Source organism: Mandrillus leucophaeus, unplaced genomic scaffold, assembly GCF_000951045.1.
Source record: "Mandrillus leucophaeus isolate KB7577 unplaced genomic scaffold, Mleu.le_1.0 Scaffold88, whole genome shotgun sequence".
NCBI lineage: Eukaryota > Metazoa > Chordata > Mammalia > Primates > Cercopithecidae > Mandrillus > Mandrillus leucophaeus.
This window is the reverse complement of record NW_012109585.1, coordinates 3,226,074-3,252,672: the sequence shown is the minus strand read 5'-3', so window position 1 is coordinate 3,252,672 and position 26,599 is coordinate 3,226,074. Positions and strand designations below refer to the sequence as shown.

At 52.4% G+C, this 26,599-nt stretch overlaps 2 protein-coding genes across 2 annotated transcripts in view; one reads left to right on the top strand and one right to left on the bottom strand.

Annotated features, from left to right (window-relative positions):
• CATSPER3 (cation channel, sperm associated 3) overlaps positions 1-4,846 on the top strand; it is a 48,382-nt gene extending 43,536 nt beyond the window's left edge. Inside the window, exons 4-8 of the mRNA XM_011969199.1 lie at positions 1,086-1,268; positions 1,967-2,107; positions 2,497-2,616; positions 3,498-3,655; positions 4,659-4,846. Coding sequence (XP_011824589.1) covers positions 1,086-1,268; positions 1,967-2,107; positions 2,497-2,616; positions 3,498-3,655; positions 4,659-4,761 — 705 coding nt within the window. The 3' untranslated portion in view covers positions 4,762-4,846. The remainder of the gene's footprint in view (positions 1-1,085; positions 1,269-1,966; positions 2,108-2,496; positions 2,617-3,497; positions 3,656-4,658) is intronic.
• Positions 4,847-21,334: 16,488 nt separating this feature from the next.
• Positions 21,335-26,599, bottom strand: part of PITX1 (paired-like homeodomain 1) — an 11,096-nt gene continuing 5,831 nt past the window's right edge. The window contains exons 8-9 of the mRNA XM_011969300.1: positions 24,883-25,367; positions 21,335-22,936 (exon numbers count right to left, since the gene is read on the bottom strand). Of these exons, the coding sequence (XP_011824690.1) occupies positions 22,394-22,936; positions 24,883-25,367 (1,028 nt within the window). The 3' untranslated portion in view covers positions 21,335-22,393. The remainder of the gene's footprint in view (positions 22,937-24,882; positions 25,368-26,599) is intronic.

Genomic DNA, 26,599 nt, shown 5'->3' with positions numbered 1-26,599 from the left:
TCTCAGCTCTTTTGCAATTAATCCAAAAACACTTATTTTCTTTTCCCAAGGAGAGATGGGAGGCATCTGGTGTGCATTCACCCCTGCAGGCAGCGCCAAACCGTTCCGCACGCAGAGCAGCCGGGGACTCTTGGACTGTCTCTCTGTTTCCCAGGTTACCCCAAACTGTCCAAACTGTACTGCCTTGTTTCTTAGCTCTAAGGACCTCCTTTCCTAGTACTAAGCCAGTAAACAGTCTCTGTGCTCAGGGTCATTGGTGGTTGAAGGTGGTGGCATGGGGCAAAGGCCTTGAGAGTTGGTCACAGCTCTGCCATTGTGTTGGAGTGTGACCCTGGCCAAGACAGTTTGCTTTTTTGAGCCTGTGACCACTCATTTTGAAATGGGAAGAATGATAACACCTACCTACCTTGAGGTTATGTCTGTGAAATGTCTAGGTAGGTGAACATGCATTGAGTGCCTACTGCATGCAAGACTCCAGAGCAGGAAGAATGAATAAGGAGTCATACACGGTGCTCCCAGAAATGGGCAATGTAGTGGGGAGATAAGACAAATGCCCATTTCATATGGGGCAAGACTGAGGTTACAAGACAGGGACCTACCTGTGAAGACGGGGCCCACAAGGACCAGGGAGCCACATTCCTCTCGGCCATCTGTATACTCACTCCCAGGGTCGTTCCCCTACTCCTCCTGGGCCTGGGGCAGAGAGCATTCAGGGCTGGCCCTCAGCTGAGAAGCAGGAGCAGGATGCCCTGAGATGACCACACAGTCAGGTTGGGGTTCAAGTGGAGTGGTCACCTCAGACCTGAGAGAATTGACTGAGAGTGGATGTCAGACATTGGTGAAGCACTGTTAAATGGATCCAGCCCTCAGTCTGGGCACAGTTCTGATTCACTTCATTAATTCATTAGTTTATCCAACCAACCAACCAACCCACCCACTCACCTACCCTTATTGAGCGTCTGCCTTGTGCCAGGCATGGCACCAGTTGCTGGGGACAGCTGTGAACTGGGCAGAATGGACCTCTGTCCCTGGAGCCCACCCAGCCCAGCAGCACCCTCGCCTACCACAGTGTCCCTGCCTTGTAGACGCTGATCATTGCTGTGGGACAGACAGTCTATACTGTGGCCTCTGTGCTCCTCCTGCTCTTCCTCCTCATGTACATCTTTGCTATCTTGGGCTTCTGCCTGTTTGGATCTGCAGACAAGGGTGACCATGATAACTGGGGGAACCTGGCTGCGGCTTTCTTCACCCTCTTCAGCTTGGCCACGGTACTGTGTTTGGGAACAGTGGTGAGGGCAGGGGCCTTGGGAAGGGACAGCCTAGTTGGTGTGAGTGTGTGGACATGTGGGGCCTCACATGGGGCTTTTCTCATGTCCAGGTACTCATTTGGGCCCAGGGAAGCTGGGGTCTGTTCCCCATCACAAGCCAGCACCCTGCACAGGGCTCCATCGCTCTAGGCCTGTGATTCCTTAGAGTGCTTCTACATGTCTCACAGGGCGATCAGACTTTGCAGAGTTCTCAAATAATAATTCATTTGGATTCAGTTTAATTTATAAATGAAACCCATGTCACATAGCCTTTTGGGGAACCGGCTGTCACAAATCCACCTAGAAGAAGCATGTAAAACCCAAATCTAGAAATCTAGATTCTGCTGGACTCTGGAAAGAGTGGGGTCTTTTCAAAGGTGGGCCTGGCAGAGAGGCGGTGTCTTTCTGGGAGGGTTGGGAGGCCTTGAGAAAAGAGACGTCGAGGCATGTTGGTCAGTAGCATCCCCAGCCAGGTGTGCTCTGCATTCCCAGGCCATCACGTATGTGCTGGAGCCAGTGGACTGAGAGGTGTTGAGGGGATGACGTGGAAGAAGAGCCACCCTCCTCCTCAGTGGGCCTGGCACTCCCCTAGTGTAGGTGAAGAGGAGGCCTGTGCCACTGGGCCTGGGCCCTCAGCATACTCTGCCCTGTCTGAGCAGGTTGATGGCTGGACAGACCTGCAGAAGCAGTTGGACAATCGGGAATTTGCTTTGAGCCGGGCATTCACCATCATCTTCATCTTGCTCGCCTCTTTCATCTTCCTCAACATGTTCGTGGGTGTGATGATCATGCACACGGAGGTGAGGCCCCGCCTGTGAGGATCGGAGGTCAGGGCAGGTGTGGCACGTGGAGCTGTAGGGCAAGTCTCCAGGGAGGACCCAGAGCTGTGTAGCTGTGTCTTCCCAATGAAGTGGAGTAGAGGAGGCCAGTTGGGCCTGTCCCTCACCCGGCCCAACTCTCCTCCCTGAGCCAGTGCATTTGCCTTGCCTGCTGATGGTGGTCAACAGGATGGTGGGGCCTAGGAAGCCTCTGCAGCTGCAGTTGGCAGCTTGAGTGGGGGCTGGCACTGTGTGGGGAAAAGTGCTCCTGCTGAGGGCCTGAGCAGTGGTGCAAGGCTGAGGAAGAGGAAAGACTGGGTCTGGGCATGTAGCAAGAGCCTGTAGTTGACCTCCATTGTCTGACTCTCTAGGACTCCATCAAAAAGTTTGAGCGAGAGCTGATGTTGGAGCGGCAGGTGACGCTCATGGGAGAGAAGCAGGTGATTCTGCAGCGGCAGCAGGAGGAGATCAGCAGGCTGATGCACATACAGGTGAGTGGCCCCTGCAGGCAGGTGGACAGATGGGTGGATGGATCATCAGGCTGATGGGATGGTGAGGAGGAGGGGCCATGGTGCCTGTGTAGAGAGCAGGTGGCCTCAGGCACCTGCAACCTTAGGTAAGACAGCCGCCTTCCTCCCATGTTTTATAGAATCAGCCTTTACTGTTGGCATTTTTGTGTTTCTCTGGACCTCTCAGAGTGCTGAGTGCTGTGATTATAATGTCTCCCTCTGTTGTGGGCAGAACTATACTGCTGGGCCTTTTGGGGCCAGGCAGTCTGTGCTGAGGCTTCTTCCTGAGGGCTCACTGGGAGCCAGGCAGCCATGGCCCCAGGCCACTGAGTGGACAAGGATGCGGAGGCTCTGATAGAGTGCCAGACAACCTTGGTTCTCTCAAGTTCCTTAAACCAGAGCAAGAATGAGCAAACCAGGCTGGAGATTTTCTGTCAAGCATGATGCAACCATGAGGGACCAGGGTGAATTTTCCCTCTGAGCCTGAGTGCTCTGAGCCTCCCATGCTGAGCCTCGGGTGCTCTGCTAGGCCTCCCTCCCTTTTTGGGTGCATCCGTCCTTGGCCTCTTCTCTGGGGTGGAGACATGTGCCTGTCTTCACCATGCCAAGGTTTGCCCAGGGTTGGGAGAGGCTGCGCTGAGCCTCAGTTGGACTTCATGTGCTGCCTGTCCTCAATGGTGACCACCTCACCCAGGAGTCCAGGTTCAGAAGGGGTCAGGATGAAGTTGTGACAAGGCTGAAGCTTCCTTCCAGGACCAGGGTCAGGCCGCTGCCTGCGGCCCATCCTGGAGGTTCCCCATGCCTCTGTGCAGCTCGACTGTCACCTTCTCATCACTGCTCTCTCATTATGCTTTCCTCTCTAGGAAAATGCTGACTGCAAAAGTTTCAGTGAACTGGTGGAGAACTTTAAGAAGACCTTGCACCACACTGACCCCATGGTCTTGGATGATTTTGGCACTAGCCTACCCTTCATTGATATCTACTTTTCCACTCTGGACTACCAGGACACAACTGTCCACAAGTCAGTTCCAGCCCTAGCCCTCCCTGGTCCCTGGGGCTTCCTCGAGGTCGGGCTGTGTCAGGTGCCCTGGGAGAGTGAGGGGGATGATGACTGAAGTGCTGATGGGCAGTGGGTGGGTGGAACATGGCTTTCTTGGGGGTACAGCATTCCATGTATACACAGGGGCTGGGCTGCTGTGTGGACAGGCTGTGGCTTGGGGGAATCTGGCCCTCCTGCCCCTCCCCAACCCACCTTGACTTGTAGGTAAATGCCAGCTCCTTAAAGTCTCCAGGCCTCTCCTCACTAACCCCTTTCCAGAGTGCAGAGGAAAGACCACCGGGTAGTCTCAGCTTCTGGCCTGGTTGTGCCACTACCTTCCTGTGTGGCCTTGGACAATTCTCTGCCCCTTTCCCATCTGTCACATGAGGGGCTGCTGGGCTGATTCAATGAAAACAGTGTATGTGAAGCTCTGAACCTGGCCTGGCCCAGGGCTTGTGCTCAGTGTGAGTCAGCTGGGATTATGAGCAGCCATTACTGAGCAGGAAGGATGTAAAAACCTGGTTGATGGCTGGACAGGTTGTGGGCATCAGGAGCTATGGTGGGCTGTGGGCACTAGGGAGCTACAGTGGGCTCTTCAGTGAGGACAGATATAATTAGCCTGGCTTCTCAATGAAAGCCGCTTGGAGGGCTTTAGAGATGGGCGAAACCAAAAAGGAAGGAGTTGTTGGGGAATGCCCACTTTTGGCCCAATAGGGGGTCAGTCACTGGGCAACTCCACACAGTTACTTCTCTCAGGACCTAAGAATTTATTTCCAACCTGACACATGAAGTAAAATCCCTTGCTCCAGGGTACCCCAGGCAGAGTGGCAGATCCAGGATCCCAACCCAGCCTGATCTGGCCTGAAGTCCTTGCTCTTCTTTGACCCTACACCTGTGCAGGTGCAAACGTGTGGTCAGTGGGGCTAGGGGGTCCTGGAGCCTGCCCCTGACCTCAGATCTCATCTCCTCCTGCTCCATTTTGCAGGCTTCAAGAGCTGTACTATGAGATCGCGCATGTGCTGGGCCTAATGCTGGAAGACTTGCCCCAGGAGAAGCCCCAGTCCTTGGAAAAGGTGGAGGAGAAGTAGCTGGGCATGGGGACACCCATGTGCTGAGAGCCTTGCAGACTATGACAGGTCCCTATTAAACACAGGCTTTCTGAGTTGTCCTCTCCAGGGTTGCTGTCATTATGGCATTTCCCCACCTTTGAGATCGGGCCTGGATAGGTGCTTATGAAATGTGATTCCCCAGAGCCAATCCCCCATCCCCCACCACAGGACATGCAGACCTAGGGAATGGGGAGCGGGAGGCTCAAGGCTTGTCCTGGCCAGAGGCCACATCCAGGGCCTGTGCTGGCTCTAGGCTCCCTGGACCTAGCAGCAAGGACCTGGGGAAGCTGCCTGAGGACCACAGACCAAGAGGACCTCCAGCCACCCTCCAAGGCACATGGCCCCCTTGAACTGGTGTGGCCCTGCTGATCTGGGTGCGGGTGTTCTCATACTGACAGAGTCACATCTCTCTCTGTGGACCCACTGCTGCAGAGACCCCTCTTTGGAAGGCTACACTGATTTCCCCAAGACTCACCCCAAGGAGTGCTGCTAAGACTGGCAGGATTCTGTTGTGTGGGCCTGGAGCTCAATCTGGGGGAGTAGCCTGCTGGCAATGCCAGGGCACCTTGCACAGAGCCCGGGGAAGGTTGCTTCATCAGCACTGTGTGCTGCTGCCTCATATGGTTAAGTAGGACTCTTCACTTAAAAGGTGGGATTTTCTCTGTTATTCCTAGCCATATGACTACCAGGGCCATCAACGCCCTGGCACCACTCTGGCTTAGCCATGATGGAGCCATCTGAAGGCCCCAGCAGGGCAACACAGCACAGATGACACTCCTTGCTCCAGACTGGCCAGCCCAGAGGCCTGGCAGTGCCCACTCTACACCACTGCTGGGGAGTATGCCTGAGGCTGTCACCTTGGCAGTGCCACCTCATACAGAGAAGGAGGTGTATTCTGGGACTGGCACCTGTAGCTGGGTGCAGAAAGGCCCCATCCCCACACTGGGGATTCAGGTTAGCAGAAAATGCATGGGGTAGCATGGAGAGTGGCTACACAAAGAGTCAGGCCTGGGTGGTGGCACCCCTGAAGCCACCACCACAGGCTGTAGGAACCTGTCCTCCTGGTTTCATCTATACATCCGACTGCTATCTACTGAGCTATGCTGGGTGCTGGGGCTTCTATGATGAGAAACCCATGGTCTCGCCCTGGCCCTCTTGGAGCTCACAGTTGTGTAGGGAAGACAGTCATCCAGCCACTGAGGAAGGGACAATCATTGAATTCAGAGTGGGGGGACTGCATAGAGAGAATCAGGGACACATGAAAACAGTGTGGAAGAAGGATGGCTCTTCAGGGTGAGACCTGTTGAGGTGCTGTGGGGGAATCCTCTGAGGGCAGGAAATGCAGCCTGGCCACTTCCTGCACGGAGACAGCTTTGTGTCCATGCCCTGAAGCTGGGCTGGGGTAGATAGGGTGTTTGTGCCCCTCATGACAGGGGGAGTTGCTCTGGGTCTGACATGTCCAGGGAAGACGCCAGGCTCGGGGCTTCCAGGGGTGCTCTTGTGGGTGCAGCCCCATTAGCAGGGCAGGCAGGCCCCAGGCAGTGGCTCCAGTTCAGGGCCAGGGCAAAGCAGACATTGCCAGCTGCTCACACAGGGTGTGCCAGCATAGCCATGGGAACGCTAAAACATATCCAGCTACTCTCATCAGGAATCCTGGGAATTGCCCTAGGCATCTGAGAGTGAACAGAGATGTAAAAATTGGCTGCAGTGGGGCAAGGTAGAAAGTGCCATGGTTTTGAAGTTGGGAGACCTGTGCTCCCTCATAGGGAGACCTTGGGCAAAGTGTCTGGTCTTTCAAGCCTCACCTGTTTCCTGTGAGAAATGTGATGATAAAACTGACCGGGTACAAGGATCAAATCTCTGTAAGGTGTGAGAAAAGAGGTGGTCAGCTTATGGTTCACCCTTCCCCACTGTCAGCCCTCACCTCTGCTGGGGCACCTGTAGCGGGCTGTGCTGGTCAGGGGCTGAGAGGGATGAGGCCAGCTTGATGCTGCTGCTGGTGGGGAAAGTACGGAGCTGAGAGCAGGATGCAGAGGTCAGGAACTGCACAGGGGTATGAATGGGTCCCAGGATGGAGCTGGTTCAGAATGGGCAGATGGCACGTCAGATCTGAAAGGCCTAGATCCCATGCCTAGGGAGGCAGACTTTGGGCACAGCCACCAGGGTGTGGTATGAGAGGGTGCATTAGTCCATCTTGTGTTGCTATAAAAGAATACTGGAGGCTGGGCAATTTAAAAGAAAAGAGATTTATTTGTCTCATGGTTCTGCAGGCTGTCTGGGAGGCATGGCACCAGCACCTGCTTCTGGTGAGGCCTCAGGAAGCTTCTACTCATGGTGGAAGGCAAAGCGGAGCCCGTGTGTGTCATGTGGTGAGAGAAGGAGCATGAGAGAGGGGAGGAGGGCTGCCAGACTCTTTTAAACAACCAGCTACCGTGTGAACTAACAGAGTAAGCTCTCACTCATCACGAAGTGGGGACACCAAGCCCGTCATGAGGGAGCCGCCCCCATGATCCAACACCTCCCACTAATCTCCACCTCCAACATTGGGAGTCACATTTCAACATGAGATTTGGAGGGGACACACATCCAAATTATATCAAAAGGCAAGCTGCCTTTAAGGGCACAAGAAGGCTTTCAGACAGCAAAGAGCTGGTGGGGGCAGAGATGACGTGCACAGGGCCGGCCCAGCACTGCTGGCAGAGCAAGCTGATGGATATTTGGCACAAAGTCCCAAAGCAGCATTTCTGCTTGGCTCTATTAGCCTGCAGAGCAAACACGGCAGATTGGAATCCCCACTTGGGCTCTCACCAACTTAAACAGGCTTGGCCAAGACCTTTAATTGATTTGCTTGGGGCAGAAGTGGCTCTGCTTACCCATGCCTGGCTATGGAAAGCAGGATCCTCCTCATCCTCCCCTGACCCTGGAATCTAGTAGGGTTGACCCTGAATGGCTCCTTCATCTCCAGCCTGCCAGTCTGATGGTTTGGGGGCCCGAGTCTCCTTCTGGTCATGCCCAAGCCCTCCCCCAGTTCTTGTGGAACGGATCTGGAATTCAAGGCTGGAGGTGTTTGGAAGGTGGCCGGATTTTCTTTTTTTTTAAACTGTTTTCTCATTCCACCAGCAGGAAGCAGGCCCTGTATTGTGGAGATCGAGGCAGTGACTGATAATGTGAATGCTCCTGTCCATTCCAACAGCCCCTAGAAATCTGATACTGAGACTCTGGAGACTGTGTCCCTTGAGGCTTTCTTCAAATGCTTTAGGACACCTCCTAGAGCAAACTGGCCTTCAGCAGGTCAGGTCTGGCTCTCCGGGCATCTCTGCCTGTGTCAGGCTTTGTCCCTGGCCCCAAATGGGTCTGCTGTGTCGTCCTACAGGCCCTCAAGAGAGAAGATGGTTCTGAATTCCTGTCTAGGCTACTCAGAAAGGAGAGGTGGTTGTTCTGATTATCGTCACAGGGGTTGGAAAGAGGGGAAGGAGGTAAATGTGATGGTGCAAAATCTATCAACACATGGGCATCCCCACTCTTCCCCATACTGTGCTACAAAGAATTTTGTCTGTGCTTGGTCAGCCACAGGCTGCACCTGCCCCAAGTTCTATGTTTGACTTTATTGTAGGCTTTGTGTGATGTGGCATTAGGAGAATGGTGGAGAGCCACGCCTGCAAAGCTGGAGGGAAAGGGGAGTATTTGTACTTTCTCAGCCAGCTCCTGCATTCTCCTCCATGCTGGTCAATCGGGGTAATGGGCAAAACAGAGGGAAAATTAAAAGACCAGCGAGGCTGGATGAAAACACAACAGGGAGCTGGGAAAAGGGAGGGAAGGAGGACGCAAAATCTGAGGACTGAGAGTCTGGGAATTGTGGACAGCAGCTATGACATAGCTGGTGGGTGTGCCCTGGAGATAGGACAAAAGAGGGGGTTAAGTGTCCTTGTGGGTTAACAGTGGGATCCCTATAGGTGTTCTTTGAGAGAGGCAAATAATGATTGGAATTATCTTAACATTATTTTTAAATTTTATTTTAATTGCTCTACCTTTTAAAAATGAAGCCCCATGGATAGATTAGAGCATGTGGATTCTGGGTTATATTCGGGTTATATAAAAGATCACCCTGCATAATAGGGACCTGTTGGGTTAACAGTGGGAAATGATAAGAGGGCTTTCCATGGACTGAGCCCTTAGCTGGATCAGGGGCCTCCAGGTGAAGCATACCAGAGGGTGGTGGCACCAGGTATGACTGTCTTCTTGCAAGATGAAACTAAAGTATCAGAAGAGAAGTGTGCAAGAAACCAGAAGGTGATGAAGAGCCTGTTTCAAAACTCTTGGGAAACTGCAGAGTAACTGAGAGCTGTGTGAACTGGTGATGGACCATGGTGGTGTTCTCACAGCAGCAGAACCTGGCTGCCCTCCAGCTTGGCATTTGGGGACCACTGCCCCTGACTTCCTCTCTCTCCAGTGCTACTTCAATGCCTGGGATCAGGGCCTGAGATAAAAAGAACTCTTCAAAACTTGACATTGGAGGTGGGCGTGGTGGCTCACACCCTTAATCCCAGCTGCTCAAGAGGCTGAGCCGGGAGGAGTTTGGGGCCAGGAGTTTGAGACCAGCCAGGGCAACAAGTGAGACCCCATCTCTAAAATGTAAAAAAGAAAACTTGACACTGGCCCAGAGAAGGAGGGATCCAAACAGAGGTCAGCCCAGAGCTTCAACGGCACAGCCTGTTCTCCTTACTGACTGTGGAAATACTGCCTTCTGTTTTGCCAGTATTTCTGTTTATAAGATTTTTTCACATGTATGACTTCAATCACATAACAACACTTATTCCCATTAAACAGGTGGCAAAACTAAGGTTTGAAGAGGTGATGTAACCTACCCAAGGTTGTACAGCTAAGGGGAAAGAACCAGGATTCACAACCAAGTGTGTCTGACTCTTTAGCCACTGCTCTGGTGCCACACAACAATCTTCCAAGGAATTGTTGTCCCCTTTTATAGGCAGGCAAGCCAGCACTCAGAGACTCACTGGGCCAAGGTCATCATTACAGGGCAGAGTCAGTATTCGAACACAGGCCCCTCTGCTCTACTGCTTCATAGCAATCTTGTTCTTTCTTATTGAAGCAGCTATTTTTTCAACTTTAAAAACCAAGCCATGATTCCCTTCTGAGAGGGGCCTGACTCTGAAAAGGGGGCGGTGGTTGCACAGACGATTCTCGGTTGGCCAGTGAGTTCACTGGCACCTTCTCAATGCTTAGTCCAGGCTCTGAAGTCTGCTGGCCCTGGGAGCCCCGGGAGCCTGGAGATTGGGAGGAGGGCAGGAAGCAATCAGTGTGTGCAGAAAGGGTGGTGACTGCGGCGCCTAATGAGGAAATTACAGCCTGGGCAGACAGAGAGGTTTGGCTTGACATCGCCTTTCCCTGGGCTTCAGTACAGCAGGCCCACATGGAGGCTTGGCTGCAGATGGGATGTGCTGAGCAGGCGTGATTTGGTCACAGCAGGCAGGATGCACCAGCCTGGTCGGTGTCCAGATGCCCACAAGGCTGGCCCCCTAGGGTGGCGACTTTCAGGCAGTTCCCTCCGCCTGCTCTTGCACTCACTCGTAACTTGATCAGCAGGAGTGGCAGCTGTGGGCACCTGGAAGGGGTGCCTTGAGAGACTCTTGGCTGGAGTTTTTACTCTGACCCTTGAAAGGGCAAGTGGAAAAGGAGAGAAAACATTATCAGGTGGGAAAAGCTAGCTGCAGAACTATACATATGTGACACCATCTGCATTAAAATGAAAAAAAAAAAGGAGAAATAAATAAAACACCACACATAAAGTGGCAGTGAGAGGTTTTGTTTTTTTCTCATTTAGGTGGCAAAGATGATAGACAAAACCTAGGATCAGGCTGGGCGTGGTGGCTCACGCCTGTAATCCCAGCACTTTGGGAGGCCAAGGTGGGCGGATTACGAAGTCAGGAGTTCAAGACCAGCCTGGCCAATAGGTGAAACCCAGTCTCTACTGAAAAAAAATACAAAAATTAGCTGGGCGTGGTGGCGCACGCCTGTAGTCCCAGCTACTTGGGAGGCTGAGGCAGAAGTATTGTTTGAACCCGGGAGGCGGAGGTTGCAGTGGGCCGAGACTGCACCACCGCACTCCAGCCTGGGCAACAGAGTGAGACACTGTCTCAAAAAACAAAAACAAACAAACAAAAAACCTAGGATAGGCCTGGGTGTGGAGAATGCACACCTTTGTCCACTTTTGGCAATGCAAATAAGTGTGGCCTTCTCATAAGGCAATGTGGATTAGATTTTGTATGTGTGTTTCTAGGACCCAGTCATTCTGCTTCTTGAAATTATCCCAAGGAGTTAAATAAATATCAAATACACAGAGATGCATGGATAAGGATGTTTACTGTGGCTTGTTATAATAGGAATATAAGGAATCACCTAAATGCTCATTGGTGAGGAATTGGCTATATTATTATGAATCCATATTTGTGGCCATTAAAAGTAATGATTTCTTGATAAGAGAAGATGTTCTTGATATTTTATTGAGTGAAAAAAATGGCTTTCTAGAGCATCATGGGATCTGGCATCCTTTATGTAATAGTGAGTGAGCATATAGAATGTATGAGCATATAGACATATATGTCTGATGAAGGACGTCTGCAAGGATAATCATAAAAATATTCATAGTGAGCTGGGCGCGGTGTCTCACGCCTGTAATCCCAGCACTTTGGGAGGCTGAGGCGCACAGATCACGAGGTCAGGAGATCGAGACCATCCTGGCTAACACGGTGAAACACCATCTCTACTAAAAAATACAAAAAATTAGCCGGGCGTGGTGACAGGCGCCTGTAGTCCCAGCTACTTGGGAGGCTGAGGCAGGAGAATGACCTGAACCCGGGAGGCGGAGGTTGCAGTGAGCTGAGATTGTGCCACTGCACTCCAGCCTGGGTGACAGAGCCAGACTCTGTCTCAAAAAAAAAAAAAAAAAAAAAAATATATATATATATATATATTCATAGTGGTTTGTGGGATCTCGACTTTTGTGCTCACATTTTTTTGAACTTTTTGAATTTTAAGAATGAGTATGTATTTTATGATCAGGAAAAACAACAGTTTTTACCTTGAAAACATTGTATGTGTGTCCCCTTGGTAGGTGGAAGGGCATTCTCTGCAGAAGGAACCAAATGCACAAAGGAAAGCGGGCAGGAGCTCAGCGAGGGTTTAGGGAGTGCCGAGAAATCAGTGTGGCTGCAGCCTATGCTGTGGGGTGGGCAGTGAGGGGCTGGAGGCTAGGGCAGTAGACTGGAGCCAGATCCTGAGGGCTTACACGCTCAGCTGGGCAGTTTGGCCTTTAAGGGATGGAATCGTGGTAAGCAAAGCAATGACCTGGCCAGATTTCATTCCCACTGCCTCTGAGGGTGGCTGTATCCCCTGCAGTTGGCATCTAAGGCTCCTCTATTCTCCCTATTCTGTCTCTCCTTCCTCTTCCTATGCCTCCCAGGGATCCTCTTTGCCTGGCTCAGTCTCACCTCTGCTCCTGCATACCCATCCCAGTTCTGCCTGTCTTTTAAGGCAGAGTACCAGGCTCCTTCTAACAGCAAGCCTTCCCAGATTGCTCCCATTAGCCTTAATTTCTCCTTTCTCATACTCTCACCTTTGATCTTTTGTATCCTACATTGAATCAGACCTTAATTCCTCTATCCATAGATACTTCTTTTCCTAGCACCAGCTGGGGAGGGCTGTGGACTGCAGGGTCATCCCTGACACCTGGACGCCAGTGATCAGCCTGCCTGAGATATGCCAGCTTTAGAATCCTGACGGAGGGAGGGAGGGGGAGGGCAGCAAAGAGACTCAGCAGTTATTTTATGCCTGTCACAGGCACAGTGCCAAACACCATATATAACTTTTCACATTTTCCCCACTTTACAGATGAGGAAACAAGCTCAGAGAAGTTCTGTGGCAGTGACTGAGTGGTGGTGCTGTGAGTTAAACTCAGGCTCTGCCTAACTCCAAAGTTCGTGCTCTTAACCTCCATGATCTTGTCTCTGGCCCTCACTTCCCCACCACACCCAGAGGTAGGCTGGGCTGGGTGGGCTGAGGCAGGGCCTTCCTAGGCCTTGCTGGCCAGAGCAGGAGGCTGGTGAAAGCTCAGGACTTAAGGGACTTCAGAGAGGGACGTAATTCCCTCTCACCCAAGGGGGAGCTCTTGACCTGGTGGAGGATCTGGGGCAGTGTAGCATCCCTGCTGGGGGCTTGGAAGTGCCACTACTCCCAAGGAAGCAAAGCAAGAGGTTTCCCTGGGGAACCTGTCTGGAGAGGAGGGAGGCTGGACACGTTGATCAAGAAAGAGCGTCTTCACTCAGGAATCCTCCAGCAATACGAGGTCAGTGAGATGAAAATGAGTAATTTTGTGCCTCTGAAGCAACAGGCCACTTGACAGCAATATTTAATGGTCACATCCAGGGTCTTTTCAAACCCTGACAGGAAACCCTCAGAGGTAGAGGTAGGCAGGTGTGTTCAATGCCCGCTTGACAGAGGGTTACTGGGGCTCTGTGAAGTGAGGTCATGCCCTGGGAAAAGCCCAGCCCACGGGCTAGGATTTGGACTCCTTGACTCCTCGAGGGGATCGTGCCCTCCTCCAGGCCCCTCCACCAGCCTGGGCTCAGTGGATATCCCTGCCTGGAGGGGCTGGGTGAGTCTCTGTGAGCCTGGGGGGCTCGGTGGGCTTCAGCAGCCCCACTGTGGGCTCTGGATTGTGGGAGAGTTGAGAGGCCTTGGTGGAGTTAGTGCCAAGATTGGGAGAAGCCAGGGGTTCACCATGAATTGTGTGTGCCTGTACTCATTGCGGCCTTGGTGACACAATAGGAATGCCAGCTTGGGGGATGGAGGAAGGATCCTTGGCCACACAGTGCCTGGGGTGGGGTCTTTTGTGTAAGGGTATCCTTTATTGAATTGCATTTACCCAGAGGGAGAGAGGTGTGTGTGTGTGTGTGTGTGTGTGTGGGTGTGTGCCTGTGTGGGCATGTGTGTGCATGAAGAGGCTGGAGTCTGGGTGGGGATGAGCATCCATCCCAGTGTGTCCTGGAAAGTTCCCAGATAGCCCACAGGAGGGAACAGTTTGGGGAAACCCTTGCTGGGCCCTGCCACAGTCTGGCAGGCAGTGAAGTGGCCAGCCACTTTGTGGCTACGATGTCTTAGAGAGTTTGCCAAGCACTTTCTGTGAAGTCATTGGGATGTTAAACCCTTGGTTCAATTAAATGGGTTAATAAGCATTGTCTGATTTTGATGAAGAATAGTAATATAATGTGATAATAGCAATAATGGTGCTATTAGCTGCAATTATCACACGTGCTGCACTGTCCCAGGCATGGAGGGGGGTGCAGCTCACATTCCCGCATGCTCAGGCTGCGTTTTCCACTCATAAAACCCCATTCTTCAAAGCCTTTCCAGCCCAACTCCCGATACCCATTTTCAGGACAAATTACCAACACTTAAAAAAAATTGGTCCATTCTGCGTGAAAGCCAAGTTCAAATTACTGTTACTTTACCCTTTATGTTGGAAACTTAAAAAAGGGTAGGTGTGGGAGCTGAGGGGGACACAGGGGACAGATAGAGGAGGCGAGGCAGAGGAGGGGGAAAGAGGGAGAATGGTGTATGGATGAAGAAGAAAAAAGCAAGCCTTCTTGTTTCAGGAAAAATGTATTTCTGGAATGATGTTTCAGTTTACTCAGGCAGAAAAATTAGAAATGGTGTGCTTATTAAACAGGCTAAGTAAGCATGACTATTTTTAGTAGTGTAGTAAAACCTTGGTAATTTGGACCTCTTTAATAAAGATTCCATGATCATGCTGGCTGGCAGGCACACACTATGTGTGTGTGTTGTGTGTGTGTCAGGGCAAGGTAGGGGTGCAGATCGGTTGCTGAGTTGGAGGTTGGGGAGAGGCGAGAGTGCAACAAGGGATGGAAGGAAAAGGGAAGGACTCCCTCTTAGGAGAACCTGCTTCAAACTCTGAACTCTTTTGCTTCGTAATCAAAGATCATTACAAATTCTCACTGAACACTCTTAATGGCACCTACTAGTTTGACACCTGTTCAAAGAAGAATGTATTTGAAAACAAAAATTTCATTTCTGTCAAAATCTGTAAAGGTTTACTTGATAGCTGTCATACCGGCCTCCCTCAAATGAGGCTGCATCCCAGGTAGCTGATGACTGGCACCTCAGTGGGAGGACAGGGGCAGTGGGCAGAAGGTTATCCCCTGCGGGTCACAGGGTTTTGTATTTTTAAAATAATCATTATTTTATTTCATCATTGCAAAACTGATACATTGTCAGTGCAAAAAGACCTTGAAAGGGACAAATTCTAAAAATGTTCATTTTCCCCCTGTCAAAGGTAGCTGTTATTAACACTTTGTACATATCCATACATTTCTCTGTGCATATATAAGAACAAAAATGGTACTGTGCTTAAGACTGTTTTGTTGCTTGCCTTAGTTTTGACGGAGAAGCTCGGTTAAAAAAAAGGACAATAGTGAATCTACATTTAATTTTATGCTAAACTTACAAAGAAAAGTCATCCACCCTGGGTTGCTCTTTCGTGGCCACATAGTAGACGCTCAGTGAAGGGAGTGTCCTTACTGGGGTCCCACTGCTATGCTGCATAGAAAGATGAAAAGTCAGGATGAGGGCCGTGCAAGGGCTCAGCTATTGCTGGGGCCTCCAAGGGGCTGCTGGTTGAAGAGGATTCTAGGGAAAGGTTTGCCAAACAGTGAACACAGCCTCTGGGAGTCCTGGGAATCAGCCTCTAAATGCCTCTCTGGGTAACGAAGGGCATAAACACAGATATACTTGCTGAATAAAATTGAGGTAAAAATATACATAAAATTTACCACTTTAACCTTTTAAGCTGTACAGTTCAGTGGCATTAAGTACATTCATATTGTTATGCAACCGTCACCACCATCCATCTCCAGAGCTTTTTCATCCTTCCGAAGACTCTGTACCCATTAAACAGTAGCTCCCCATTCCCCATCCCTCAGCCCTTGGCAGCCACCATTCTATTTTCTGTCTATGAATTCGCCTCTTCTAGGAACTTCATATAAGTGTAATCACAATCTTTGTCCTTTTGTGAGTGGCTTATTTCACTTACCACAATGTCTTCAAGGTTCATCCATGTTGTAGTTGTGTCAGAATTTCCTTTTTAAGGCTGAATAATATTCTACCATATGTAAATACCACATTTTGTTTATCCATTCATCTGCTGATGGGCACTGGGGTTGCTACCACTTTTTGGCTATTGCGGTAAACATGTTTTAGCTACTGCTGCGAACATGGGTATGCAAATATCTCTCTGAGCCTCTGCTTTCATTTATTTTTAGTATATACCCAGACTCTCACTCTGTCGCCCATGCTGGAGTGCATTGGCACGATCTTGACTCACTGCAACCTCCGACTCCTGGGTTCAAGCAATTCTCCTGCTTCAGCCTCCTGAGTAGCTGGGACTACAGGCATGTGCCACCATGCCCAGCTAATTTTTTTGTATTTTTAGTAGAGATGGAGTTTCACCATGTTGGTCAGGCTGGTCTCAAACTCCTGACCTCAAATGATCTGCCCACCCCGGCCTCCCAAAGTGTTGGGATTACAGGTGTGAGCCACCGCGCCCGGCCCATCGTACTGTTTTCTGTAGTGGCTGTACCATTTTACATTCCCACAAGCAGTGCACAAGGGTCCCAATTTCTCTGCATCCTTGCCAACACTTGTTTTTTTTTTTTTTTTTTTTTGAGACGGAGTTTCACTCTTATTGCCCAGGCTGGAGTGCAATGGTGCGATCTCCGCTCACCATGACCTCCGCCTCAGGTTCAAGCGATTCTCCTGCCTCAGCCTTCCTAGTAGCTGGGATTACAGGCATGTGCCACCACGCCCAGCTAATTTTGTATTTTTAGTAGAGACGGGGTTTCTCCGTGTTGGTCAGGCTGGTCTCAAACTCCGACCTCAGGTGATCCGCCTGCCTCGGCCTCCCAAAGTGCTGGGATTACAGGCGTGAGCCATTGCGCCCGGCCGCCAACACTTGTTATTATCTTTTTTGATAATTGTCATCCTGATGGGTGTGAGATGGTATCTCATTGTGGTTTTGATTTGCATTTTCCTAATAACTAGCAATTTTGAGTCTCTTTTCATGTGCTTATTGGTCATTTGTATGTCTTGTTTGGAGAAACGTCTATTCAAGTCCTTTGCCCATTTTTGAATTTGGTTATTTTGTTGTTCCGAAACACGGTGCCAAGAGCTGCCTGTGCTGAAAAGGAGTGAGCGAGTGAGTGGCAGAAGAAGGAAAAATGCAAGATAGAGGACAGAAAGGAGTTCAGAGAGGGAGAAAGGGTCAAGATATGTTTTGTGGAGTGTTGGGGTGAGGGACGGCCATCCCTCAAATTTTTTTTTTTTGAGACGGAGTCTCGCACTGTTGCCCAGGCTGGAGTGCAGTGGCGCGATCTCGGTTCACTGCAAGCTCTGCCTTCTGGGTTCACGCCATTCTCCTGCCTCAGCCTCCCAAGTAGCTGGGGAATACAGGCACCTGCCACCATACCCAGATAATGGTTTTTTGTATTTTTAGTAGAGACAAAGTTTCACCGTGTCAGCCAGTATGGTCTCGATCTCCTGACCTCATGATCTGCCTGCCTTGGCCTCCCAAAGTGCCTCAATTATTTTATTTAACAAATATTGATTGAGCATCTACCATGTGCAGACACTTCTGAGGGGATGCTGTCTATACCTGTTTGACTCAGTTCACTGTGCTGGCCCTCTGAGTACACTGATCCTGTCCAGCTGCCAGGGCCAGCCTCTGGGAGGCAGTGTTTATAGTCACAGCCCATAGACTCTGCAGTCAGGCTAGAGATTGAGTCCCTAAAGTGGTGTGGTGCAGCTTAGGACAGGTTACATGACCTCTCTGAGCTCCACATTCCCCATTTATAAAATGAAGCTAATAAGATAAATGAAACATGTCAAGTGCAGTGGGGGGACAGCACAGAGTGAGACACGTGCCTCAGCCAGCCAGAGCAGCTTTCATGTGAGGGCCATCCTGCCCTCTGCCTCCTCCCTGCTCCACGAGCAGCTTCCTGTACCCTGACCTGCTCCTCTGCAGTGGTCTGATTCATGGAATTGCAGCCCCTCCAGCCAGGGCTCCAGTGGCCATGTCTCCTGAGTGCTCTGCAGCTGCTTGACAGGTAGGCACCTGTCCTGGGCAGTACCAGCCAGTCAGGAGGCAGGACCCAGGAACCTGCAAAAGCAACGTGGGAGTGTGAAGAGTGGGGTTCCCCTGATGGGAGGGGCAAGGAGGCAGGCACCAGCAGGGGCTGGGAGGTGGCCTCGGGGTGGGGGGGGTTCTCCCTATCTCGGAAACAGGAAGCTTGTAATCCGGACTGACGTGGGAGCTTGGATTTCCTGATTGAGAATTCAGGGCCCTTTCTTCACCAAAAAGCTGCTCTGTGTCTCTGCCTGCCCCCACCCCAGGGCTTCCTCTGTCCCCGCTACCTGTGCCCTCTGCTGCTGTCACATAGCTTGGAGCTTAGGAGGGCAAATCCTAGGCCCTGGGGCCTTTTCTGTCTCCGTTCTGGAGCCCAGCTGAGTCTAGCTTCTTGAAGAGAAATCTAATTTTTTATTTCCTTTCCCTCCTGAATACAAATGTGATTCATGTAAGGGGAGTGTACAGCACGGTGGGTGCGAGCGCACGCTCTGGTCAGAGGGTCTGAGTTCAGGTGCTGCCTCTACCTCTCATTAGCTGTCTGTGCCATGTTGGGCAAGTTACTGATTCCCTTTGAGCTTCAGTTTCTTCCTGTGAAAAATAAGGATAACATATCCCTCCGTCATGAAGTTGCTATGAGGAGCTTTGCTGGGGCCTGGTGCTCAGGAAGAGCCTGCTGTTAGCTACTCATAACATGATATGCAAACAAAAAGAAGTGTCCAGGCATCCTTGCTTCATGGCGCAGGACACCCCTAGAAGAGCATGCTGGGGTGAGTACCCCTGCTTTGCCTGCTCCCCCCGGCCCTGCGTCCTGTCATCTCTTAGGGTATTGACTGGGCTCTGCCTCTCCCCAGAGGCCCAGTGGGTGGCAGGAATTGGGCCTGGTTCCTCTCCCAGGGCCTGGCCCACAGAGGATGATGGGAAGATTGTACCACAGGACAATAGGCTGGGTGACCGAGGGCCCAGCATCTAGGATAGTTCCTGGGGTGGGGTGGGGGTGTGGCTAGGAGGACTGTCAATCATGACTCATATTCAGGACACCCTGCAGAGGCAGGGAGGGAAAGCTGAGCTGGGAAAACCCCAAATGACATCTAAAGTGACCTGTTGAGAAATTTTGACAGGGAAGTCCTATTAATGCAGAAAGCAGGGAATAGGACCTCAAGAGGAGAGCCAGGGCATTTCACTTTAATAAAAGAATAACCATACCAGCCTCACAGGGCTGTGTGCAGGTAAAGGGGCTTATGAATGAGGAGTGTACACTTAGCTTGGGGCCTGGGGCCTTGTGTAGGTTCAGTCAGCATTGGAGCTTGGTACTGAATATAGGGATGGAGCCGCCTCCCCAGAAGGGCCTTGCCTGACCACCTTGTTTAAAGCAAGACCCCATTTACTCTCACAGCACCCTGTTGTTTTTCTTCAGCCTAGGTTGTAATTACACACGTCTGTTTACTTGTCCAGCAGAGCGGGGGCTGTGTCTGTTTCCACTGCTCCATCCTAGCACTGAGAGCAGGGGCACGGTCAATGTTCAATGAATGGCGGTCCCCTCCCCCAATCTTCTTCAGGCAGAGCTGGCTAGGAATTCTGCCTTTTTTTTTTTTTTTTCCAGAGGATTGGGCTTTCAGAGCCCCCTATAGTCCCAAGCCCCCTTCAGTGATGACCCTGCAGCCGAAGCAGCGGCAAAGGGCTGCATGCTGTAGTCTCTGCCAGCCACAGAATAGCTGGGTGGGAACAGCTGGGAGGGGCCTGCGGCTGGGTCTTTCACTCACCTGGTTGGCCACAGTCCTTGATGGATGATGGGGTCATTCTGGGACTACTTCTACCCTTTGACCCGTCTGCAGCTGTTTGGCCTGTGGCCCCACAGCCACACTGCATCTCCACCTGAGCCCTGTGTGGCTCCCCTCACACCTGGTGCTAGACCTGACTTTCAGAGAGGCTTCCTTTTTGCTCCTCACTTTCCTCCAGCCCGCCTCCTTCTAGGTCTCCCCTGACTCCTGCCCTCAGCTGAGACCAGGGCCCTCTGGCCTTGGCAGATGTGTGAGTCTGAGGGAGGCCCTCCAAGTCCAGATGTAGTTGTGTTTATGTTCCCAGAGAGTGGGTCGGCGCTCTGGATTGGAGCCGCTGGGGGAGGGGTGGTCTGGCTCCAGCCCCCTGCCCTATTCCACCCCCACCCCCACTAGCCTGTGTATCTGGCACTGTCCATCTCAGAGCTCCACACTCCAGGTCTCACAGCATCAGGCTGACCATCCTCCAGAGAGGACCCCTCTTCATTCCTCATCTGAAGGTGAGAAAATCAGTGGAAAAATGCCTGGCTTTGGAATCTAAAAACCTACTGGCTCAGTGTGACCTTGGCCCAGCTACAGAGCCTTGGTTCCATCTGTAAAATAGGGACAACACTCCTGACCTCAAAGGCTGTGTTGACCTGGCTTGAGAATGTGTGCACAGGGCTCTCCAGCTGTCAGCTCGTGACTAAGCCTGTGGCTGTGCCCCACTCCTAGCTAGGGCTCGCCTGAGTCCAGGGCAGTGCCAACCCCCATTATAAGGTGATTCTAAAGCAGAATATCAACCCCTCCTTCCTCCCCCACTGCAGCTGCAAACATTTTGTTTTGCCATTAGAAATGACTTACTTAAGGGAAGCAGAATTTTACAGGCAGTTTACAGGCTGGTCTTGTTCAGTAGTTCCAAAAGCCAGGGGAGGGCGGAGGCGGCCAGCAGTCCCCACAAGTTGAGATGTATTGGAAGTGAGAAATGAGTCCTGTGTGACGGACACTTTCTCCTGCACAGCCGCACGCCCCTGGGTGGGCCCTCGGCACGTTGCGGGCATTAGGGAGAAAGGCAGCGGGAGGCCCTCGCTAGACTCTGATAGATCCAGCTCCCTGAGTCCTGGAACAGCCTGGCCCTGGCTCCGAGGAGAGAAGAGGGGTTGTTGCCGGACCCACAGAAGAAAAGGCAACCCCAGGTCTAAAGAGGCTCTCAGCAGCCCCCTGCCCGAAAGCTCTGGGCAGGCAAGGACCCCATCGCACCCTGGGGCCTCGAGGGTCACCAGGGAAGAACCTGCACAGTTCGGCAGCCGTGGAGGGAGGGGGTTCTTGCTAAGGCATCCCGCGCACAACGCCGAGAGGCGCAGCTTAGCGGGCGCGCACCGGGCGGGCTCGCAACGTCGGTCGGTGCCCTCATGGCAGCCAGGCTGAGCAGGTCAAGAATGGTGGTGGGGAAGCGGGGTAGGGAGACCTCGGCGGGGGCTGCCTTGGTGCTCCCCTCCTACCCAAGGGGCCCGGTTCCCTTTCTACCCACAGTTCCCTTTCTATCCGCCTCCCTCCTCAGCCCAATGAAGCAGTCGGGGCTCAGCAGTGCTTAGCACGCTCGGACTATGGTTTTAATAGACGTACATGGACAAGTCGATATAGACAGATTTATAATTCTATACAGTCAGTCCAACATACACAGGGACGCTGTAAACAGGGGCGCGGGCCGGAGAGCGGGTGTGCAAAGTGGGCGCAGGGCCCTGGGGCCGCGCCCCTTGCTCTACCGGCTCGACTCTTGCACGGCGGGCGGTGAGGAGGGGACTGTTCGCCCAGACAGGGGGCCGCCTCCTAGCCCGGGAGCAGAGCAGAGGGCCTGGGCTTGCGGCTAAGCTCGAGGCTGGGGGTGTTCTGAGACGGACCTCCCCCTCCTCCCGCCAGGTCCGCACTGCCCGCTGCCGCTCCGTGGCCTCAATATAGGGCTCCGGGGCGCAGGGCCAGCGGGGCTCTACCAGGCGCGCCGGAGCCGAGTGCGGCTCCACCAAGTGCCGGATCCTGGGCTGGGGCACCGTCACCCCCAATCCAACGCCTGCCCCAACGTGGATCCCGACTTGAGCTAAGGCGCTCTCGGCCGGGCCCAGCTTGGAGAGGGCATCTTGGTTTGTACGGGGTCGGGAAATCCCAGGCAAGTCCAGGTCCCACACATCCAGTCCGCAGGCCCGGCCGCTCAGTATGGGTCCAGCGCGGCGGGGACGCGGGCTACGAGGGCGTCCTCCCCCGGCCGCTGGGCATCCCGCCGGGGGAGGGGCCCCGCTCGCCTACCGCGCCGCGTCCCCTCCGCGGAGTGGGCCTCCGGGGCCCGTGGGAACACACACACACCACCCGCGCCATCCCGAGGGAAATTGCAACTCATCCATTTTTTTCGCGGCACTTTTCTCCGACGTCTTTTTGCTTTGTTTTTTTTTTTTGTCTTTTTGGAGGGCAGAGTGGGATCCGGAAAAGCAAACACAAAACCAACCCAGAGTAGGAAGTGGGAGGAGGGGGCTGCGCAGGCGCGAGGTCCGCAAAGCGGTGAGCCGGGGCTTGCGAGCCGGGGGCCCCGCGTGCGTCCTCCGCGCCCGAGCCCTTCCCTGTGCCGGCAGCCGGCCCGCGTGGTGCGGCGGGGCGGTCAGCTGTTGTACTGGCACGCGTTGAGGCCCGAGGCCGGGCCCTGCAGGCCACCGTAGCCGAACGACGAGTGCTGTTTGGACTTGAGCCTCAGGCTGGCTAGGCTCGAGTTGCACGTGTCCCGGTAGACGGTGTAGGGCGAGGCGGGAGTGCCGTACGGGCAGGCGCCCGGCGACATGGCGGAGTTGAGCGAGGAGCCGGTGAGGTTGTTGATGTTGTTGAGGCCCGAGTTGGGCATGCCAGGCACGGCGCCTGGTCCCATGCTGGACGGCATGGTCATGGAGGAGATGGAGCTGGGTGCCGAGAACATGGACTGCGACGACAGCGGGCTCATAGAGTTGAAGAAGGTGAAGCTTTTGGTGGAGAGCGGCGCTGGCGCCAGGCTCTTGGCGGCCCAGTTGTTGTAGGAGTAGCCGGCGGCGTACACGTCCTCGTAGGGCTGCACCAGGCCGCTGAACTGCGGCACGTAGCCACCCTTGCACAGGTCCAGCTGCTGGTTACGCTCACGCTTCCGCCACTTGGCTCGCCGGTTCTTGAACCAGACCTGGGGGAGGGGACGGGAGAAGGGTCAGGGCTGCTGTGGGCCGGGAGGGCCCCCACCTGGCTCCCCACCGCCTGGAGCCCTCCATCCGCCCGCTGCCCTCCGAACTGTCGTTTCTCTCCTTCTACCGATATTTCCGCTTCTGCATTCCCTCCACAATGGTACCTTTCCTGTCCCCAGAAAATACTATTTTCTTTTTCCGATCTTTATCCTCTCTCCCAAATTGTATCCATTTTCTTCTCCGAATACAGATTCTCGTTTATTTGAACAGATACTCGTTTTCTTTCTTCCTCTCTCAACCAGTTCACCTCTGCCTTCTCCCCCAAACGGGTTCACTCTACTAAATATTTCAGTCTTCTTATTCTCCCTCAAATACAAAAGGTATTTTTCCTCCCTGAGACATAGGACTTCCCGACTCCCCCAATTCTTCGATCTGTTTCATCGCTCAAATAGTTTGCTATCATCTTTATCGGCAATATTTGATGTTTTCTTTTCGGCTCCAAATGTTTATTTTCGTTTAGTCCATCCCGCTGTCTGAACCTCTTTCTTCTCCCTCAGTCTGTTTTCTTGTTTATCCCCCATTTTTGATCCTTTTGAATCGTCCCCAAATATTAGGCTTTTTCATCCTTTCCAAATATCTGACCTCTACTGTTCCCCTTAAACAGTTGATTCTTTTTCTCAAATACCTGATCTTTTTGCTTCCTAATTTCTTTCCTGCCGCCTAAATATATGCCAAATATGTTTCTCCACAAATATTTAATTTTTTCTATTCTTACTAGTTTCTTCTAATCTTCCTGCCCTTCCTTTTCTCCCCCCAAATTTGGTGACAACCTCCTAGTCCTTCCCCATCCTTACCTATCTGCCTACCGCATGCTCTCTGCCCTCTCGGATTTTCCTCCAGTTCTGAGTGAAGTTTCCTGAGCTAGTTTGCCAGACCCCTGCTTCTCAGCTTTCCCTAGTCCCCAGCACTGACACTGCCTGATTCCACCCCCACTCACCCCTACCACCATAAACCTGGGCAGGATTAGTGAGTTCAGGATTACTGAGTGCTGTGTCTTCACTCCAAGTCCCACTGGGCTGGCCAGCCTGCCTAGGGAGGGGTGCGGGTTATGGTAAGGAGTCTGTGGGCCAGGTGGGACTTCGGTCGACTTGGGAGGTGCTCCCAATATCTGATTAAATATTTGCGCCCCCAGGGAAGAAATGATTCTGTTGCTACCGTGGCAGGAAAGCCTTGCTTTTACTTGAAACCGAACGGGTGAGAAGAGGGAGAATGCAGGCTGGTCTTGGGTCTGAGATGGCATATCCCAAAAGGGATTGGGAAGGACATTTGGGTCCCAGAGCCACCCCCCACCTCACCAGACAGGAGACCTTCTGGAAAAGGCAGAAGGCAAAGGGTCCTACTGACGGCTGGGGAGGGTGGAGAATATCTTGAGCTTTTAGAGAATCTGCTTGTGAGATGGGACCACTGCTCCAGGAAGTTTTGAGAGCCCCAAACCCAGGCACCTTTCTGGCTTCTCCGAGGCAGCCAGGCAGGACCTGCCTTTCCCTTTCGTTTTCGGGGTAAAGCCAGCAGCTCCCGAAGTCCCCAGCGGCAGGGAATCCACTGCCCAGTCTCTGGCCCAGGGTATCCTGTTAACATCCAAGTGGGTCCTGGGCCCCACAGGGCATGGGGGAGTCCCCTGAGGGCACAGGTCTTTGGGCTGGGGCTGCCTTAGTCCGAGGATCAGGTAGGATGACGGTCAGAGGGGTTGGAGGTCCATGGCGGCCTGGAGGCCTGGCAGACGCTAGGTGGGCCAGGGCCTAAGGTGGGGATCGCCGGTGGTGGGAGGGACCAGTTCTGAATGGTGGGAGAGTTAAGGTCTGCTTGTGGGTCTAAGCTTTGGAGGGCTGCAGCAGAGGCGGCCCGGGAGCCCTCTGCGCGGGTGCTCTTAGGCGCACCCCTTGCTCACCCGCACGCGTGGCTCGGTGAGGTTGGTCCACACGGCGATCTCCTCCCTCATGCTCATGTCGGGGTAGCGGTTCCTCTGGAACGTGGCCTCTAGCTCTTGCAACTGCTGGCTTGTGAAGTGCGTACGTTGTCGCCGCTGCTTCTTCTTCTTGGCTGGGTCGTCTGCGCTGCCGCAGCCCGTGCCTCCCGTGCCACTGTCCTCAGGCCCCTTGGATTCCCCGCCGCGCTCCTTCTCTGCAGTAGGCAGGACGTGGAGCAGGTCACCTGGGCTTACGCCCCGTTGCACCCCGTCCCGGCTCCACCGAAGCGCCCGCCAAGCCACCAGCGCTGGAGGTCTTCCCTCCTTCCCTCCCTCCAGGGTCCCTGGGAACTGTCCCCACTGGAAAGCGCCTGCCGGGTGCTGGTCGTCATTAGGCACCTCTAGTCTGGTGTACCGCGGAGAAGAGCCCAAGAATCGGAGCCCTAGCCGCGGGCCTGGGTTCCTGGCTGGGCAGGGCCTGCAACCTTAGCTCGGCTCAGACTGCCCTGCTGCTGATGTTCGGAGCAAATGTATGCTTTGTTTTGTTTGTTTTGCGAGCTCTTAGGGGGTCTAAATCTGAGGGGGGTCTCTGCTTTTCTGAACTAGGAGCAGATCTTTCCAGCCTAAACTCCTCCACTTTTTTCTCCTCAGGGATGTGTGGGAGCCCCACTGGGCAGGCACAACACAGCCGGTTCTCGGCCTTGCTTCCAGGTCTCCAGTCCCAAAGCCTAGAAAACCCCACCAACTGCAGCCCAGACAGACAGACTCTGTCTAGGTGACCTCGGGCTTCAGTCTGTCTCTCTTTGAAGCTACACAAAACACACGCAGCCATAGAAACATTGATACATAAAGAAAAAGAGTTTAAAAACAAAACACAGAAGCCCAGAAAAGCTCACAGCTCTATGCCTAAAGACACAGAAAGGGCCACAAATTCTCAAAATCAGACAGGAAGAAACACAGAGCAAATGTAAATTAAGAAGCCAGAAAGCGCGGTACAAACACACCCCTAACTAAATACAGACCTGTAAGTGTATAAACTCCAGGCTGACAGAAGCATTTATTTCTTTGGGATTTAAAAAAATAATGTACCGTTGTAAATAGATTTTTAACTCCCTCCCAATAAGGCCCTTACAGAGATAATTTTTAAATCCCAGAGAAACACATTATAGTTATATAATTTAAATTCCCCAAATAACACCACTGTAAATGGATTTTGAGAAAATTCCGGAGAAACGCGCCATTTTGGATTGACTTTTTAAAATCTCCGGAAGAATAATGTTGCATGTAGATATTTTAAATTCCAGAGACCTACACTTAGTATATTAATTCTTTCAAAATCGAAAGATAAAGTTAAAATTGTTAATTCATCCTCATAGATTTGGTTCAAAAAATCAATCTATGATTATATATCTCTCTAGGTTTTAAAAATAAAACCAACCAAAGACCGCACTTAAAACTTTTGAAAACAAAAGTATAGTTCAGCGTTGATTGTGTTTTAACCAAGCAAACAGAACCTCTCAGAAAAATCACTTAGGGATGCAAAAGAGAAACAAACAGAGATTAAGAAAGTGTAAAGAAACACTCAGCTGTGTATTAAGAAATGAACAGAAGAAACGAGCAGAAGAGGCGCCCATGCCGGGGAGCTCTGAGTCCCTCGGGGACCCGGGCGGCTGCGCCGGGCAGCGGATTCGCTACCCCA